Here is a 20,422-nt window from a genome sequence, read left to right on the forward strand (position 1 = left end):
TTTTGCTCAAAATTCTCACAGCTAAGCTTGCTTATCTACCATTGCTTGATAATGAGGATAGCACAACATCCCTAATGCTAAATATATGATTTTATTATGCCTGATTGTTGTGTGTCCCTGTATTTCTACAATTTTTTCATTTATGGGTGAGCCGCACTGCTAAATCATTCTTGACTGAAAATATAATTAAATAACTAGACAATAAATGTTGGCTTTGCTGGATGCTCACATCCATGAAATGAATACAAAAAAAACTTGGCTTTCTTTTTGCAATACATTGTTCTTGTAAATTTAAATGTGTTGAACATTGAATACTAAAATTGTCAGGCATGCACTTATATTGTCTATTTGGTATGAATAAACCATTATGCGACTAATTATAGTATCATAGTTCCTTAAAATAATATATAAATTTGACCTCACAGGTATAGCTTTAGCACAGCTTGACCGAATGAACACAACAGAGCAGGTGATTGTTAAGTGTGCATCTATTATTGGACACACTTTCACCACTAAAATGCTTCGATACATCTTACCTGAAGGTGCTGAACAAAAATTGAATCAATCACTTATATCATTGGTAAAAGCACGAACGTTTGAGTGTGCATCAAGGACTGATGAAGGCTTTACTTCACCAATGGATGAAAACGAGGATGCCCTCCCACAGTGTTTCTGTTCCCACTGTGCAGAATCCGATGACCATCTACATGAAGAAGAAAATGAGGAGAGAGGTAAACACTTGGAAATTTGCAGATGTAATTACTTTTTATAAAGCTCTTTTATAATGTCTGGAAGATATTTGAGTGCATTTGTAATCTAGCCCAGAAATATGTGCTAAAATGAACCTTTTATATGACAAAAATGTCACAAATTCTTTTAGCCAGACTTAATCCCAAAAGGGACAATAATGTGCAAGATAACTTGGGAGGAGGGGTGATTTTCTACTAGACAGAAATTTGTATATCAAGTAGGAATTAGTTGTAAATGTCTTTCAATTAATGTCTGTGCTGTTTCATATTTCATACGACAATTTTGAAGCAATGATAATTACTTTTCACCGGTGTTTCAAATAATTTAGTAATGCTACACCTTCTGTTTACTTATGTGGTCTATGGAAGGAGAGTTAGAAGTCATATCAGACCAGAACTAAATAAAAATTCATCTTGTCATGCAAAAGTAGGTAGGTGGGTAAGTGGGTGAGTGGATTGTCAGATCAGGGAGTTGTTGGGTCAGGCCACTGGCTAAATCTGGTGGTAGTTGGGTCTAGTCGAGGGGGCTGTCGGGTGCTTGAGGGTAGTCAGATTGGGTCGGTGGGGTAGTCAAGTCAGGTCAGGGGGTAGTCAGGTGGTCAAAAGATAGGTCAGAGGGCTAATTGTGCCTGGTCGGGGATAGTCGGATTGGTTTGGGAGGGTAGATGGGTGGTTGGGGCATAGTCGGGTCAGGTCTTAGATGTAGTCACGTCCATTTGGGGGGATAGTTGGGTGGTCAGGGAGTAATAGGGCCAGGGGATAGTCGAGTTGAGTCAGCGGGGTAGTTGGTTTGTGTTAGGGAGATAGTTGGGTCAGTTTGGGGTTAGTCGGTGGTCAAAAGGTTAGTTGGGTGGCCGGGAGATACTTTGGTCAGGGGAGTAGTTGGGCTAGATTGGGGGATAGTTGGGTGATCGGGAGATAGTCAGGCGGGGAGGCTAGTTAGGTCTGGTTTCAGTCTGGTTGAGGTAATCATGTTAGCTTGGGGGGTAGTTAGGTTGGGTCGGGGGATAGTCATGTTGAGTCGGGGGCAATCAGGTTGGGGTGGGGAGGGCAGTCGGGTGGCTGGGAGATAGTTGTATCATGTCATAGGCGTAGTCAGTTGGGTCGGTGGAATAATCAGGTGGTCGGAGAGTAGTTGGATCTTGTCGAGGGCTTGGTCAGTTTTCTATCCCCTGCGTTCACAGCAGGATCAGATATACCAGCTGTAGTGCTCTGACGGATTATCTACAGTTGTAGTCTGAATCTCAATTGTAATAAAAAGAAGTTGAAAATGATGACAGTTAGGCTTTGTTTACTCCCCATATGCTCGAATATGGGCTTAAATACAATCATTCTCAACAATGGAAATGTTAAAACAAACACATTTCCTTAATGAACAAACACTGTTATCCACTACTGTTGATAAATTGAGTACCTTGCTTAATTGGCAAATTGGCTATTTTTCACCAGTCACTTCAGTGATCAACCTAGTGAGGTCCCACTGTACAAAGTAGTGCTTTGAAAGAAAAAGAGACTTACTTTTATATAGTGCTTTTCAGTCAATGAAGTAGTTTTTTGAACCATAGTCTATGTTGTAATGTAAGAAACTCAGTGGCTAATATGCGCTCAGCAAACTCCCACAAACAATAATGTGATAATTATCAGATAATCGGTTGCTATTAACATTGTCATTCTTTTCAAATTTGCGTGAGAAAGATAAACAATTGCGTTCAATGATGTTCTCATATCATTTTGTGGAATACACATTCATATGAAGAAAGCAAGTTTGTTTTCAATTTTGTTTTCAGACCTAAGGACATTGGTTGCTCCAATTCAGAGTTCCAGCCTCTCTACAATCGATATTCCAAACGCATGCCTTTAAATAGCTTTAAGGCACTATGAATGGCTATTGCCCAGAATAGCGTTTTGGGGGTTTGCTAGTGACGTGCCAGTATGCTGAGCAGATTAAATAGAAATGCTCAGTATTATGCAAGTGAACTATGTCTGTGTGCCCAGACAACTCTGGTTTGGACATTGTTCACAGACTATCTCAGAAGATGCCTATCCTCCTTCTCAGGACTCTGGAATGTTTGTAACACAGTGATGAAAAAGCCACCATCTGGCTGTTATGTCTTCTGCGACTCTTTAGCTGCCAGTGCAGATGCTCTGGACATTTGAAGTAACTTTAAGCAGGTTCCACTGAGGACCAGACAATGTCAACAATTTTATTCCTGCTGCTCAATTGCACGTTGTGCACTTCCCTCTCTAGGCAGGTATTTTTCAAAGGTTGTAAGTGATTTCTCCTTGCCAGAAGATTCCTCATCCTTCTGTTCTATATGGCTAAGTTTAGAGATGGTTAACTCTTGCAATTGGTAGAACAAAACTGGAATGCACCACCACCTAGGACTGATGGTTTGCCTATCGCTGCCATAATGAATGCAGAACTGCTGTCTTGACCTACACTGATGAATCCAGAAACTGCTGCTACATGAACAGTTGAGGTAGACCCGGCCTAAAACTGTAAAATGAAGCCTTGGACCCTAAAGGAGGAATAAGCTAGATCCTAGACTGTGATGCACCTCTAACCCAAGCCAGATAATCTTGTTCTTGTTAGAATGAGTGCAGAGCTGCTTTTGTGTTTCTAAGAGCTACTGTAACATGTACAGGCCTAAGCGTGGTATAAAATTAGTAGGTCTGGCCCTGGGGGAAGGAGCGAGAGGGGAGACCACTATTTTGTGCTTGGAGGATGAAGTGACCCTGGCCAGAATCTTGTGCTGCTACTGGCAGCAGGAAACGAGGTGGGTGGGTGCACTTATTTGCGTAGGAAGCGAAAAGTCAGCTTCCCAATGCCAGAATGAAAGTAGGGAATTAAGGTTGTGGCAGATTGAAGGCAGATCAAGTTCCCTGGTGGCACGTGGTGGGACCCTATTTGTAATGCATTAGCCTGTCATGCATGCTTATTAAAACACCATTTCACCAGGTTAAATGGTAACTTAGCAATTCATTCTGCATTGAAAGAGAAATACGTGCCTTCAGATTCACGACTGGTTAAAGGTGGCATACGGCAGGTGAGGTAGTTTTTCTGGTTGATATGGTCTGAGTAGGAGCTGCATTTTCTTGGGGAGCCTTGCTGGACTACAGGAGATGAGGCACTGTTGCATTGAGGGATAGTGGCAGTGCAAGGGAATTGGGAAGTGGTTGGTCAGGGGAGGAAAGGTGGTTCGTGGCAGACTTACAAGGGATCGCTGGCAACAGAGGGAGGAAGCTGGACTACGCAGGGAAGCTCAATATCTACAGACAGGAGGTCAAACATTATTGTGGTGAGAGACAGGGTTGTAAAGGGAAGGTCAATGTGAGGTCCTAGGAGTTAAGGGTAACAAAGAATAGGTCAAGGGTGATGGAGGGAGGTTTGATGATGTTGGATGGCAGGTCCAGGGTTCTGAGGGCAGATTGATGGTGAAGTGGTGGGGTTGGGGGTTGTGGGGGGTTGCTTTAGGACAAATATTAATCAGGCAAGGGTGATGGTGAGTAGTTCGAGGGTCAACAGAAGCAAGGCAAGGGTGATGGAGTGAGGGTCAAAGATGATCAATGGAAGGTCAAAGGTGACTGAAGGAGGGTTGAGGGTGAAACATTCCAGTTCCAAGGTCAATGTGGGAATGTCCAGGGACACAGCTGTGACGACAAGAAGAGATCTCCGAAGTAGTTGGAGGATGGAGATGTCCACGATCTTGTGGGTGGAGACCGGGGTGTGGCCAATGCAGAGTATAGGGCTCTCCATTGATCATAAGCTCTCAAGTCAGGAGGGAGGGCCATAAAAACCTTGCTGACCAGATCTTAGTCTGCCTTGTTTTCACAGTTCACCTCAGGTAGACAAGATTGGACAAGTGCACCCAGTGCTTCTGTTAGCTCTGGCACATCTGGAGAAGAACCAGCAGAAGGTGGCCCAGGGCCAGGTATAACAATGACCAGAATACCAACAAAGGGTGCCAACAGAGCGTCAGGCAATTCAGGGTGATGGCAACATACCTGCAGGAATCATTTCGGGTGGTCACATGTCAGCTGCATATTGGAAGAGTGAAAACCCTTTCAGTTTATGAAAGCTGCTGGATGATCTCAGGGTGCTCATAGCCCAACATGTGCGCAGTTTATTTTCCCTTGTACCTGAGGAAATCCAGCAATGGCACTGAATCCCGCAGCTCTGGCTGTCTGGCCCTCAGGCCTCTTAGGAGCCGTGAGAAACCAAGCATTGGCGCATAATCAAATATACTGCATATGGAGTAACTACCTGCAAATGTCAGAGAGGCAATGTCGGAGACTGCTGAGAATGTCAAGTGATTCTGTCACTCACCTAGTTCAATTGCTTCAGGATGACCTAAGTTCCCATGGACTGGGAAACAATCTAATGCCAGTAACTTTAAAAGGTACCGCTGTATCAAATTTCTGTGTCACTGGATTGTTCCAGGGCTCCACTGGGGACGTGTGTAGCATCTCACAGTTAGCCAGCCACTCACAGATGCACCAGGGAGGTCTCCAATGTCCTATTCAGAAGGAGCAATTAATTTCTGAGCTTCACCACAGATCTTGAGGGCCAGGTAGCCAGAGCTGTAGGTACCAATGCTGGATTTCTACAGGTACAGCAGTTTTCATAAACTGAAAGGGTTTTCACTCTTTCAATATGTAGCTGGCATGTGACCACTGTGAATGAGTAACAAGTAACATCCAAGAACTAGTTGTAAATCAGGAAATGGAAAGGAAAGAGGAAATGAATAAAATTATAATCAGGGAAGTGGTACAGAGCAAATTGTTGGAACTGTGAACTGACAAATCCCTGGGTCTTGATGGACTTCATCCTAGCATCTTAAAAGAAGTGGCTGGTGAGATAATTGATGCTTTGGTTTTAATTTTTCAAAATTATCTGGGATTTGGGAAAGGTTCCATTAGATTGGTTAATAGTGAATGTAACTTCATTATTCAAAAAGGGAGGGAGACAGAAAGCAGGAAACTACAGGCCAGTTAGCTTAACATCTGTCATAGGGAAAATGTTAGAAGCTATTAGTAAAGATACTATATAAGGGAACTTAGATAAATTCAAGGTAATCAGACAGAGTCAACATGTGAAAGGGAAATCACGTTTGACTAATTTATTGGAGTTCTTTGAAGAAGTTACATGTACTGTTGATAAAGGGTAACTGGTGGATGTACTGTACTTAGATTTCCAGAAGGCATTTGATAAGGTGCCACATCAAAGGTTATTGCACAAAATACAAGCTCATGGTATGGGGGTAACATATTGACATGCATAGAAGATTGGCTAGCTAACAGGAAGCGAAGCAGAGAGTTGGCATAAATGGGTTTTTTTTGTTAGCAAGGTGTAACAAGTGATGTGCCACAGGGATCAGTGCTGGGGCCTCAACTTTTTACAATTTATACAAATGAGTTGGATGAAGAGACCAAAGGTATGGTTGCTAAATGTACTGATGACACAAAAATAAGTAGGAAAGTAAGTTGTGAAGAGGACACAAGGTGGATACAAAGGGACAAAGATAGGTTAAGTGAATGGACAAAGACCTGGCAAATGAAGTATAATGTGGGAAAATGTGAAATTGTCCATTTTGGAAGGAAGAATAAAAAAGAAGCATATTATCTAAATGGTGAGAGACTGTAGAGCTCTGAGATTCAGAGGGACCTGAGTGTCCTAGTACACGAATCACAAAAGGTTAGGATGCAGGTACAGCAAATAATTAGGAAAGCTAATAGAATGTTATCGTTTATTGCAAGGGGAATTGAATACAAAAGTAGGGAGGTTATGGTTCAGTTATACAGGGCATTGATGAGACTACATCTGGAAAACTGTGTATAGTATTGGTCTCCTTATTTAAGGAAGGATGTAAATGCATTGGAAGCAGTTCAGAGAAAGTCTAATAGACTAATACCTGGAATGGGGCTGGTTGACTTATGAGGAAAGGTTGGACAGGCTTCTATCCGCTGGAATTTAGAAGAGTGAGAGGTGACTTGATTGAAACGAATGAGTTCCTGAAGGGTCTTGACAGGGTGGATGTAGAAAGGATGTTTCCGCTTGTAGGAGAATCTAGAACTAGGGTTCACTGTTTAAAAGTAAGTGGTCACCCATTCAAGACAGGGATGAGGAGGAACTTTTTTTTCTCAGAGGGTCCTGAGACTTTGGAAGTCTTTTTTTCAAAATGTGGTGGAAGCAGAGCCTCTGAATATTTTTAAGGCAGAGTTAGATAGATTCTTGATAAGCAAAGGGGTGAAATGTTATCAGGGGGTAGGCAGAATGTGGAGTTGAAGTTACAGTCAGATCAGCCATGATCTTATTGAATGGCGGAGCAGACTCGAGGAGCCAAGTAACCTATTTCTGCTCCTAATTCATATGTTTGTATGAGTGGTGCAGGTGTGTGCTCCCTTCCCAGAAAATTCTCATGACTCTTACATCATCATTCACTCTCAGGTGCCACAACTCTTTGCTCCCCCTCAGCAACTGCAGGACTCTTGACACCTATGCAGAATCCACAAGACCCAGCAGAGGAGAGGTATAATGCTTCCCATGCCTTAACAAGGGCAACAATAGAACAGACCGTTGGACTGGTGAAGATGAGGTTCCTTTGCCGAGACCACTCAGGCAGAGCGCTGCAGTATGAGCCACACGGAGTCTCCAGGATCAATGTAGCCTGCTGCCCCCCCACAAAACCTTACACAGAAAATGGATGAAGAATTGCCAGATGGAGGGTCCAGAGGCCTCCTGAAACAATGAAGAAGGGGAAGAGTCTGATGATTGGAAGGGAGTGTATGGCGCAGCCATAGCTGCAGATGCTAGGGCGATGGAGTGACATGCCAGCCACCCTCATTGAAAGGCAATTCCAATGAAAGCGAGACCCCTGCAACATCTCTGAATGTCCCCCTCAATAAATGTCATGGCCAAAATAATGACCATTCAACACACATGAATAAAGTGATCCAAACCATATATTTGCACATAATAATATCCATAGAATGAATAGATGTTCCTGCCAGCTTTGTCCTATTTTTTTACTTTACATTTCCTCACACAATGCCTTGGGGCAACCCGAAATCTGAAGTTGAGGTGGAGGAAGCCTGCTGAGCCTTATACCCCATTGCTTGAGATTACCTAGGTTGATATCCTCAGGTTGCCCAAGGCCTAGAGGGCTCCAGCCTCCGTAGAGTTTCCTGCACAGGTGCTGTTGCACCCTCTTCTGCAGGTGATGTGATCATTGGCAGAGGGGAGGAGGAGCATCAGGACACCCTTGGAGTGCCTTGAGATGAAGCCCCTGGGCTTGCTGGCACTCCTCAGTATGCAATGGCACTTCCTTGACCCCAGGAGAAGAAAGGGAACTTCAGCGTCTTGCCTAATCACCACTGTATAGAACTCATGGCCAGAGAGATGGAATGCAGGTCTGAGCTCATATCGGGCAGCCACTGAGTGTTCTGCTGGATCTGGCTTTCCATGGTGGTCTGCAACCTCTCCAAGTTGGAAGCCATGCATATCACATATCAGAGCCATGACGGCACTCAGTACTTGGAGAATTTCTTGAATTTCATTGAAGATTGCGCATAGCCTCTGGCATCTCTACCTGTTTGTCTGCATCTCCATCAGGTTTCTTACAGCTGTTTCCAGAGATGCATCATCTACATGGGGTCAGCATGGGCCTGGTCTCCAGCAGTGCTCTGACCGTCAGGGACCTCGGCTGTCACATCCTCCATCAGCTGTGGGCACATGTCTGTGATGCGGTGACCCTGAGTCTTATTGTAACAGCATAACTACCAAAGTGAATGTCTCTGTACTGGTGGAGAGTGCGGGGGGAATGATGTGATGGTGTATCCTCTGACTGGTCCATTTCATCATCTTCAGAGGTGGAGGTTGGGCTTGCTGCAGGCGGCCATCACTGTCTGTCATGACTGGGTTACTTTCATAGCATGAACTGGCTCCCACACATTAGTCCACATCTCTCCTGTGGTACTAAGGCCCAGAACTCAAACTCCTTCCTGGCAACCCTCTCCACTCATACATTTACATTGCTTAATGCCACTTGAGTGGCACTTTGCAGTGACTACACGATGCCACTTACCCTCGCAGCGCACGGGAGGTCATTGACACTTTTTCTGTACTGGACCCAGTCTCACTGGACCCCATGGCTACTAATCTGTTCTGCCACCGCCATTCAGGTCACCTTGGTCAGTTGGGAGGGCCCCCTGCTGCCATCCTGGACAACCTGCAGGAAAACCTGCAGGGAGGCATCACTAAACGTGGGACCACTCTTTGTCTGCTCTGAGGCATCTCTCCAGAATAACAAGTCACAGCAGCAGTTAAGGATATCTGAGGTGCGGGTGTGGGGGGAGCAGAGATCAGAAGGTTCTACCGGCGGCTGTAGTCTCAAGCCATCCACCCACACAATCAGACTGATGCTATTGAATTACAGGGAATGAATACCAGCCCAGGTGTCCTCTAAATATGGCACCCTAATCTTGGACCTTGTGGAACAATGGCAGAGTCGTCGACTTCATGCCTGCCCACCCCCCTCACAATTGGTCAGGCACCTCACCCATGAAAATCTAGTCGGCTGGCTGCCACATAATTGCATGTGACCGGCCGCATGCCAATGAGCGGAAGTCCCACGTACTTCCGGTCCTACTGGCAGGACAACACTACAAGATGATTTTGGCCGCTAACTTGTGGGTTCATAGAATTATAGAATAGTTACTGTTGTGGACTGGACTAGGTCTAAACTCGTAGGAAGAGGAACTATAGGCAGACCAAGTTATTTGCTTAAAAAATAGTTTATTTATGCTATTTACAGTATGTACAGAGTGGGTTGCAGAGAAGGCACATCTCCTTTCAGAATTGCTTGTCTGCTCCACGGAGTACTTAGCACATGATTGCCTGTTGCCAGTGTTACATAATCATTTACATCATAGATTAGCATATTAATTCTGTTAATCCTTTATATATCACAGTTACAGAACAGAAGGAGGCAATTCAGCTTTGTCATGTCTGTGCCAGCATTCTGCAAGAACAAATCAACTAGCCCCACTCCACAGCCAATGTAACTCTTTCGAGTACAAACACATTTCCATCTGTTCCTATTCAGATGAAGTTACATTGTTTTATAGTTTGCCATTGTGAGATTTGAACTCTTGATCTTGGGGTTACAAGCCCAGTACTATAACCACTTGGCTATTTAGGTCAAGCTCCACAGCCAATGCAACTCTTTCGAGTACAAACCCGTTTCCATCTGTTTCAGATGAAGTTACATAGTTTCATAGTTTTGCCATTGTGAGATTTGAACTCTTGATCTTGGGTTTACAAACCCAGTACCATAACCACTTGGCTATTTAGGCCAAGCCCCACAGCCAATGTAGCCCTGCGTTTTTTTCTCTTCAGATAATTATCCAATTCTCTTTTGAAAGCCATGATTGAATTTGCCTCCCCCACACTCTTAGGCAGTGCATTCCAGATCCTAACCACTTGCAGCATAAAAAAAGCATTTACTCATGTTGCCTTGGTTTTTGCCAATCAGCTTAAATCCATGCCATCTGCTTCTCGACCTTTCCACCATTGAGAATAGCTTCTCCCCATTGACGCTGTCCAGACCCCTCATGATTTGGAATACCTCTATCAAATCTCCTCTCAATCTGCATTCCATCTCTCTGGCCGTGAGGTGGCGGCACAATGATATACATTCAGGAAGGAGTTGCACTGGAATCCTCAACATCGACTCCGAACCCAATGAAGTCTCATGGCATCAGGTCAAACATGGCCAAGGCAACCTCCTGCTGATTACCACGTACTGCCCTCTCTCAGCTGATGAATCATTGCTCCTTCATGTTGAACACCACTTGGAGGAAGCATTGAGGGTGGCAAGGACACAGAATGTACTGTGGCTGGGGGACTTCAATGTCCATCAGCAAGAGTGGCTCTCTAGTGGCCGAGTCCTAAATGACATAGCTGCTAGAGTGGGTCTGTGGCAGGTGGTGAGAGAACCAAGAAGAGGGAAAAACATACTTGACCTCACCCTTACCAACCTGCCTGCCGCAGATGCATCTGTCCATTATAGTATCAGTAGGAGTGACCACCACACAGTCATTGTGGAGAATAAGTCCCGCCTTCACATTGAGGATTCCCTCCACCATGTTGTGTAGCACTATCACCATGCTAAATGGGATAGATTTTGATCAGATCTAGCAGCTCAAGACTGGGTATCCATGAGGTGCTGTGGGCCATCAGCAGCAGCAGAATTGTACTCGAACACAATATGTTACCTCATGGCCCAGCTTATCCCCCAATCTACCATTACCATCAGGCCAGGGGAGCAACCCTGGTTCAATGAAGAGTACAGGAGGGCATGCCAGGAGCAGCACCGGGCATACCTAAAAATGAGGCGTCAACCCGGTGAAACTATAAAACAGGACTACTTGTGTGCCAAACAGCATAAGCAGCAAGTGATAGACAGGGCTAAGTGATCCCACAACCAATGGATCAGATCTAAGCTCTGCTGTCCTGTCACATCCAGTAGTGAATGGTGGTGGACAATTAAACAACTCCCTGGAGGAGGAAGTTCCACAAAAATCCCCATTCTCAATGATGGGGGAGCCCAGCACATCAGTGCAAAAGATAAGGCTGAAGCATTTGCTACGATCTTCAGCCAGAAGTGCCAACTGGATGATCCATCTCAGCCTCCTCCGGAGGTCCCCAGCATCATAGATGCCAATCTTCAGCCAATTCGATTTACTCCACATGATATCAAGAAATGGCTGAAGGCACTGGATACTGCAAAGGCTATGGGCCCTGACAATATTCCATTAATAGTACTGAGGATTCGTGCTCCAGAACTTGCTGTGCCCTTAGCCAAACTGTTCCGGTACAGCTACAACACTGGCATCTACCCAGCTATGTGGAAAATTGCCCAGGTATGCCCTGTACACAAAAAGCAGGACAAATCCAACCCAGCCAATCACCATCAGTAAAGTAGGAGAAGGGGTTGTCAACAGTGCTATCAAGGAGGCACTTGCTTAGCAATAACCTGCTTACTGACCCTCAGTTTGGGTTCTGCCAGGGCCACTCAGCCCCTGACCTCATTACGGCCTTGGTTCAAACATGGACAAAATGGCTGAACTCCAGAGCTGAGGTGAGAGTGACTGCCTTTGGCAACAAGGCAGCATTTGACCAAGTGTGGCATCAAGAGCCCTAGCAAAACTGGAGTCAATGGGAATCAGGGGGAAAACTCTCCACTGGTTGGAGTCAACCTAGCACAAAGGAGGATGGTTGTGGTTGTTGGGGGTCAGTCACCTCAGCTCCAGGGCATCACTGCAGGAGTTCCTCAGGGTAGTATCCTTGACCCAACCATCTTCAGCTGCTTCATCAATGATCTTCCTTCCATCATAATGTCAGAAGTTGGGATGTTCACTGATGATTGCACAATGTTCAGCACCATTTGTGACTCCTCAGATACTGAAGCAGTCCAAGCCCAAATGCAGCAAGACCTGGACAATACCCAGGCTTGGGCTGACAAGTGGCAACATTGAAACATAGAAAATAGGAGCAGGAGTAGGCCATTTGGCCCTTTGAGCCTGCTCTGCCATTCGTTATGATCATGGCTGATCATCCAACTCAATGGCCTGCTCCCGCTTTCTCCCCATATCCTTTGATCCCTTTCGCCACAAGAGCTATATCTAACTCCTTCTTGAAAACATACAATGTTTTGGCCTCAACTACTTTCTGTGGTAGCGTATTCCACAGGCTCATCACTCTCTGGGTCAAGAAATTTCTCCTCATCTCAGTCCTAAATGGTCCACCCCGTATCCTAAGACTGTGACCCCTGGTTCGGGACTTCCCCACCATCGGGAACATCCTTCCTGCATCTACCCAGTCTAGTCCTATTAGAATTTTATAGGTTTCTATGAGATCTGCCCTCATTCTTCTGAACTCCAATGAATATAAACCTAAACGATTCAATCGCTCCTCATATGTCAGTCCCGCTATCCCAGGAATCAGTCTAGTGAACCTTCGCTGCACCCCCTCTGTAGCAAAAACATCCTTCCTCATATAAGGAGACCAAAACTGCACACAATATTCCAAGTGTGGTCTCACCAAGGCCCTGTATAATTGCAGCAAGGCATCCCTGCTCCAGTACACGAATCCTCTCGCTATGAAGGCCAACATACCATTTGCCTTCTTTACCACCTGCTGCACCTGCATTCTTACCTTCAGCGACTGGTGTATGAGGACACCCAGGTCTCGATGCACATTCCCCTCTCTCAATTTATAGTCATTCAGATAATAACCTGCCTTCCTGTTTTTGCTACCAAAGTGGATAACCTCACATTTATCCACATTATACTGCATCTGCCATGCATTTACTCACTTACTCAGCTCATCCAAATCACACTGGTGCATCTCTGCATCCTCCTCACAGCTCACCATCCCACCCAGCTTTGTGTCATCTGCAAATTTGGAGATATTACATTTAGTTCCCTCATCTAAATCATTAATATATATTGTGAATAGCTGGGGCCCCAGCACCAATCCCTGCAGTACCCCACTAGCCACTACCTGCCATTCAGAAAAAGACCTGTTTATTCCCACTCTTTGTTTCCTGTCTGCCAATTAGTTTTCTATCCATGTCAATTCACTACCCCCATCCCATGTGCTTTAATTTAACACGCTAATCTCTTAAGTGGGACATTGTCGAAAACCTTCTGAAAGTCCAAATAAACCACTGGCTCCCCCTCATCAACTCTACTAGTTACATTCTCGAAAAATTCCAGTAGATTTGTCAAGCATGATTTCCCTTTCGTAAATCCATGCTGACTGTGTTCAATTCTGCCACTGTTTTCCAAGTGCTCAGCTATTAAATCTTTTAGCAAGTAACATTCGCGCTACACCAGTGTCAGGCAATGACCATCTCCAACAAGACAGAATCCTACCATCGCCCCTTCATGTTCAATGGCGTTACCATCACTGAATCCCCCACTATCAACATCCTGGGGGCTTACCATTGACCAGAAACTGAACTAGACTAGCCATATAAATACTGTGGCTACAAGAGCAGGTCAGAGGCTAGGAATTGTGTGACAAGTAACCCACCTCCTGACTCCCCAAAGCCTGTCCACCATCTACAAGGCACAAGTCAGGAGTATGATGGCATACTCCCTACTTGCCTGGATAAGTGCAGCTCCCACAACACTCAAGAAGCTTGACATGGTCCAGGACAAAGCAGCTCGCTTGATTGGCACCACATCCACAAACATTCATTCCCTCTACCACCAATGCACAGTGGCAGCAGTGTATACCATTTACAAGATGAACTGCAGGAATTCACCAAGGCTCCTTTGACAGCACCTTCCAAACCCACGACCACTACCATCTAGAAGGTCAAGGGCAGCAGACACATGGGAACACCACCATCTGGAAGTTCCCCTCCAAGTCACTCACTATCTTGACTTGGAAATATATTGCTGTTCCTTCATTGTCGCTGGGTCAAAATCCTGGAACTCCCTCCCTAACAGCAATGTGGTGTACCTACACCACATGGACTGCAGCGGTTCAAGAAGGCAGCTCACCACCACCTTCTCAAGGGCAACCGGGGATGGGCAATAAAAATGCTGATCCAGACAGCAAAGCCCACATCCCATGAATGAATAAAAAAAACACACCATTAGACTTGTTCCTGTATGTTTAGGTTTCAAAAGTATTTGCTCACAAATTTCCTGAAAGTGTGAGCTGATAACAGTGCAAGAGGGCCACTGGGACCTTGGTGAAAAATGGGACATGAGTGCATCTCCTTAACCAGTGAGATTAATTTGCTGAGAAATAGAGAGGAAGGACTGAAAATGAGGGTGGATTAGAATGGGCTAATTCAATGTCAAAGGTACAGAATGAGAAAATGAGAAATAAGGATTGGATGATGGGAGAGAGAAAAAGACAGAAAGGTGAAGTAAGAAAATAAATTAAAAACTAAAATTTTGAAATTTTAAAATATCCTAAAATAATTCCATCACCTGAAGGACTGAGACACCACAATTATAATTGTTCACTTTCCAAGAGAGGTTGATTTGCACTCATTAACTTGTACTCATTAACAATTATCATGTTATTGGAATGGTACTTTTAATTACTAGATTTACTTTGCTGTGGCAAGTTTAGTGGGTAATTAATGAGCAAATGCAGTAACCTCACGAAAATTACAGGAAGGTTAACGGTGAGATGTCACCTTCACAAAGCTAACAACACAGCAGCGTACATTAGCCATCACCTTTTGGTGATGAGTTACTTCTTACTTGTGAATTTGTACATTAATAATGGCATGTGTTGTTCAGATGCAGTTAACTCTTAAATAGCACATCCCCTTTCCAGTCAGGCTGTCCATGAATGACCCATCTGACTGTGGTACTAGTGCACATGAACCCAATTCTCCATTCACCAACAGTCGCATACCAGTGCCATGCCTCTGTTACTGATCATTGCAGCATCCTCGGAGCCACAATGCTAAAATAAAAGCCAAATAAAGCAACCATAGAAATTGAGACATTGACCATCAGATGCTGAATCATATTTGGGTCCACAAGTATGGCAACTGCGTTGGCCACCACTTCCATGCTGGAAAGGATGGGCTCCAAAGTTTGCACAAAGCCATGTACAACATTGGTGCTAGACTCCTCCATACACATTGATAGTGACCACAGACTTTCTGTCAGGTCTGCCAATGCACCAAGCATTTCAGTCTGTAAATCTGTTCACTGCCTCTCTGTACACTGCCATATGAAACATTTATCTGAGTCCTCTTCAGCAGAAATTATGTGCAAGCTCGCCCTCTTGTGAGCTGGCCCTTGCGCTACGCTTGTCCCCTGACCTGCCTGCAGGCCACTCATGGCCAGTGTCTCACCCCATGCAGATCCCTCCTTAAGCGACCTTTTGAAGAAGGGTTCCTCAATCGTTTTTGCTTCGGAAACCACCCTCCACACCCCCAACCCTCCCCCCACTGTGATACAAAACCTCCAAAAACCTCCTGTAACACAACAGTCGTTTTTCTGTTATACAAGTTTGTTAAAAATATATATATTTATTATTTTGCTTCATTTACTTAAAGCTAAACTTGTTACTGTTGCTGGGCAGCAATTGTGTTATTTTCTTAATCCATAAACCAAACGTAGCCTAGTAAATGGGACATTTTAAAAATCTGTAATTATCCAGATCGTGTGGAATGGCCCTAGAACCATATTTTGTTCACACTAAATCAGTTTAGTTAGACTTGTAAGTGGGGATCTCATGACATTCAATGGATAGACGGCAGACCAATTCTGGGAATCTATAACTGGGAAATGTTTGAGCTTGAGGCGGGGTTGGGAGGAAATGTCCTGAGGAATTTTCTCCCAATTTCATCCCAAAATTAATAAATAACATATACCACAAAGGGTTGCATGTTTCTAAAACTAAACAATACTCCATATAAGTGGAGATGTCTAAAAAAAATTAGTAAATACTCAGCATCAATTTTTAAGACCTATGAAAAAGTATCAAAATTCTCAAAGACTCTGTTAATTTTTAATCACTGGAATCTTTGCGACCAACAGGAACTGGATCATGCAGGAGACACAGATGCAGTATAAGAAGGTGGCAGCTGGCTTTGCTCAGCAGCAAAATAAATGTAGTTTCTGCTGTAGCCACTTTTAAAGAAATACTTTGCTATTTATTCAGTTTGTTTTTCAATAATGATTAATTTGAAATCCAGTTTAAATAATAACAGAAACCCAAAAGTTAGACAATGGCAATCAACATGGAGCCCAATGTTAAGGTCAGCCTTACAGTGGTCCCTCTCCGACTATCTATTATTAATTTCCAGCAACTGGATTGATTCCCACCCTTCCTTTAGACACTTTATTCTGGGTGCCAAACACAAATAGCTGTATACACCATGCACCTCGTTCCCTCTGCAATGGCTTTGGGCATGAACACACTTCTAGATCACTATGCTAATTATAACTTCCTGTAAATGGTGTGTTCAGGTGTAAGGTTTTTAGTCGATCTCATGTGGTTTTGTTCATGTTAATTCAGAAAACCTGGTCAGACTCAAATTATACATCAGTGTGTTCAGTCTAAATGAAAATGCCAACAACACATCAAGAAATGTATTCTGCCTTACAGCCACCTTTTATTTGATAAAAGAGGCCTCCATGAAATTGCAGTCTTCATTTTGCTAATTGCCTCCCTTTATCTCTTCTCATTTGCTTCTCTCCCTTTTGTCTCCTTTTTGCTTTTATCTCTATTTTTTTCTTCTTTCATTTCAGGTGGGAGATGAGTGGGTGGTGTGACAAGGAACTAAGACAGTAGTTATTTGGCTGCATGTTGGTGTAGGCTTGCAAGGAAATTACATCCCTCCTTGGCTTGGTTTTCAACCCTTCCAAAACTCAATCACTCTTGCAATCACTGTACCCATGCTTCCATCCTTGCCTTATATCCATTAATTTACTAACTATCCCATTCCTTCTATGTGGCTTACTCTCAACACTATCCCTATCTTTCTCCCCTTGAACGACCTGCTCAATCTTTTTATCACCCATCTTCCCCTTGCTCCAAACACTCTCTCACTCTTACTCACTTTCCTCGAATGCTGGTAACAAGAAGCCAGAGCTATCTTTATTCTCAAACTATTATCTTTCCCTTTAATTCTATTGACCATTCCTTATCTGGGTCTCTTGGAGGGTTTTTAATTTTGTTTCTAAAAATAAATCAAATTACAAGAAGGAAAGAAAATCACTATATTTGTGTATTTCTTTCTTTCTTTCATTCTCAATCACTCTCTTGCCCTCTCTCTGAGCCTCTCTCTGTCTCATAAGTATTAAAAATTCAAACCGCTTTCTGACAGATATGTGCCATTGGTATTGACATTACAACATAACACCAACAAGGTAATCTCTCTCTCTCTATCTCTGTTTCACTGATACCAACCTCTCACCTCTATCACTGTTGCCTCCTCCAACCGACCGCCACAACAAACATATAGATATAAGCAATAATAATCAGTTTTCCTGTTAACAAAATCAGGAAGAAAATAAAAAAACGAGAATGAATCTCCTGTTTAAAAATTCAACTAACAAAAGCCCCGTCTCTCTCATACCAACATTTGAAAAAGAGAGGGAAAAGAACCCATTAGCCTATTCAGCCTCTTCCATTCAAACATGGTGTAGCCATCACAAACCTCAATGCCAACCCCACCAGATATAGATGTACAATCCCTTGAGAGAGGTAAAATACAAGTAACACAAGCCTTATACAAATTTTAACCAACTCTGGGAATGAAGCAATCTTCAAAAATCATGGTGACTGATCACAGAATCACAGAGTTCTTACAGCGCAGAAGGAGGCCATTCAGCCTGTCGTCAGCAATTTAGAAGCAATTTACCTAATGCCACATTCTGCCTTCTTCCCAAAGTTCTGCACATTCTTCCTTTTAAGTTAACAATCCAATTCCCTCTTCAATGCCTCAATTAAATCTGCCTCCCCAACATTCTCAGGCAGTGCATTCCAGATTCTAACCACTCACTGCATGAAAAAGACTTTCTTCATGTCGCCATTGCTCCTTTTGCCAATTACCTTAAATCTGTGTCCTCTTGTTTTCAGTACTTTCAGAAAATAAATCATCACCCAGTGGGGAACTTAAAACGATGATCTAGGGAGGAATTTTCCAATTACCCCACGGTGGGTTTAATGGTGGGTGTGGGGTGGGGGAACAATGTAGCAGGAGACAAAACTTGCTTTTCTGTCAATGTAAAGTGACAGCGGGAACGTGCGTTCCTGCCAAAGATAGCAGGTCAACATTCCCACCACAAGTCAGCATGAAACCATTTTGCATTCCGTTAATGGGATGCAGATAAAGGCCTGACTGGAATCATCTCCCACTATGCTTCCAGTGGGTTTTCACACCAGTCCAGGACACGTCTGGACCAATGTGGTGTGCAGATGTTGGCACTTACCTGAAGGCGGCTTGGGGCAGCCTGTGGAGATCATGGTGGCCTCCAGCAACCATCCCTCAGTCAGACTCCACCTGAGTGGACCCTGGGGCACCACGTGCAGCAGTGGGTGGGTGGACTATTAACTACAAGGATCTTCTCACGCAGCAGCCTCCAGGGGTTGGATCTTTGAGCAGCAGCTTCTTTCTGGTGGATCTTCAATCTGCAGATGGACGGCTGCAGGAGGCACAGTTGGGGGGCGATGGTCTGTGCTGGGGTGGAGGGGATTAGATGGGAGGAGAGGAATGAAGAGGTTGGGTGGGTGTGGAAGCCTGGAGGGGAGGATGGTGGTGGTAGGGCAAAGAGAAAGAGATGCTGCAGAGGACATATAATGGGTGAGGTGGTATTGAGCGGGAGGGTGGGAAGAGCTGTTCTGGAGCCCGACTGAGGGATGGTATGCGGGTCTGAACGGGTATTGGGTGGTGTGCAGTTGTGCACAGGAATGGTGGGTGTGCAGGTGCCAGTGGGCATGGGGGGGGCTGGGGAAAGAGGGGAAAGGGGTTCAGAGGGGAGGTGTCTGTAGTTTCAATTGAGGAGTCCTGGCGGGTGGGGGGGGGCACACTCAGGGAATCGGTGATAGGAAGGGATGGTGACGATTAAAGGGGACAGTGGGATCCGGTAAGATGGGAGGGTGATGGTTAGGGGATGGAGGTGAAGGGGCATTGCGGGTTGTTGGAGGGGATGCGGAAGGAGAGGCAGATTCTGTGAGGTGGGCAGATCGGGGGGGCAGATCTTCAGTCAAGGGGTGGGGTCCTCAGTAAGGTAGGGGACATCAACATTCACCTGCATGATAGAGGAGGGTTGAAGGGTGGGGAAATCAAGTGTTGCACCTGGTGTTTTGGTTGTGGGGGTGGGGGGCGGGGGGGTGGGGGCTGCGGGTGCAGTGGTGGTCATTGGTTACGGGAAGGAGGCTGGAGTGGGGTGAGTACCTGGAGAGAGGTCGATGTACTCCATCTCCCTCTTGAGTAGCCATAGCACAAGCTCACCCATGGCTACAGCAATGGAGTGCAGGTCTGCGCGCATCTCCGGCAGAAGTGGGTTCTGCTGAACCAGGTCCTCCACGGCATCCACCAGTCTACCCATGGAGACTTTGATGCACACACATGTTGGCACCACTTCATCAGAGAGCAGGCAAATGGACTCCTCCATCTCTCGTGCCATTCTCTTGAGGGCCTTCAACACCACTGCCTGATGTTCCCCTGCATCTCATATCTTCCCCAGCATCTCGTGGATAACCCACCCCAGAGGCTCGTCACCCAACTTGGACATCACAGATGCCTTTTCCTCAGCAGTTCTCCGAGTGCCGGTGAGCTTGGCTGACCCCGCCTCTTCCTGCAGTGGATACATGAACACGTGGTGACCACCAGAATGTGAGACCTGGCCTGAACTACATCTCTTACCTGCCGAGATGTGTGTCCCTGTGCTGGTGGAGGTGACTGCAGTGACACCTCAACAGGTGCACCTTCTTCCTCCTAGTCAATGTCTTGGCTCGTCTGTGGGCTGAATGAATCGCTAGACAGGGTCTCCTCTTGTTCCCTTGCCCTCTTCCTGCTGGCCCCTGTAAGTAAGAGAGAAGAGCGTGAGTGACTGCATAGCTGCCTCCAACATGGAGGAACAGGAATGGATCCTTACTGGATGGAGGCCAACCACTA

The 20,422-nt window shown here is 45.0% G+C and overlaps 1 protein-coding gene across 1 annotated transcript in view; it reads left to right on the forward strand.

Moving 5' to 3' along the window:
* The window catches only part of LOC121284686 (adenylate cyclase type 10-like), a 254,061-nt gene that overhangs the window by 131,920 nt on the left and 101,719 nt on the right, over window positions 1-20,422 (forward strand). The window contains exons 19-23 of the mRNA XM_041200243.1: window positions 426-755; window positions 2,998-3,001; window positions 4,585-4,681; window positions 8,931-9,086; window positions 19,992-20,076. Of these exons, the coding sequence (XP_041056177.1) occupies window positions 426-755; window positions 2,998-3,001; window positions 4,585-4,681; window positions 8,931-9,086; window positions 19,992-20,076 (672 nt within the window). The remainder of the gene's footprint in view (window positions 1-425; window positions 756-2,997; window positions 3,002-4,584; window positions 4,682-8,930; window positions 9,087-19,991; window positions 20,077-20,422) is intronic.

Source organism: Carcharodon carcharias, chromosome 12 (genome assembly GCF_017639515.1).
Source record: "Carcharodon carcharias isolate sCarCar2 chromosome 12, sCarCar2.pri, whole genome shotgun sequence".
NCBI lineage: Eukaryota > Metazoa > Chordata > Chondrichthyes > Lamniformes > Lamnidae > Carcharodon > Carcharodon carcharias.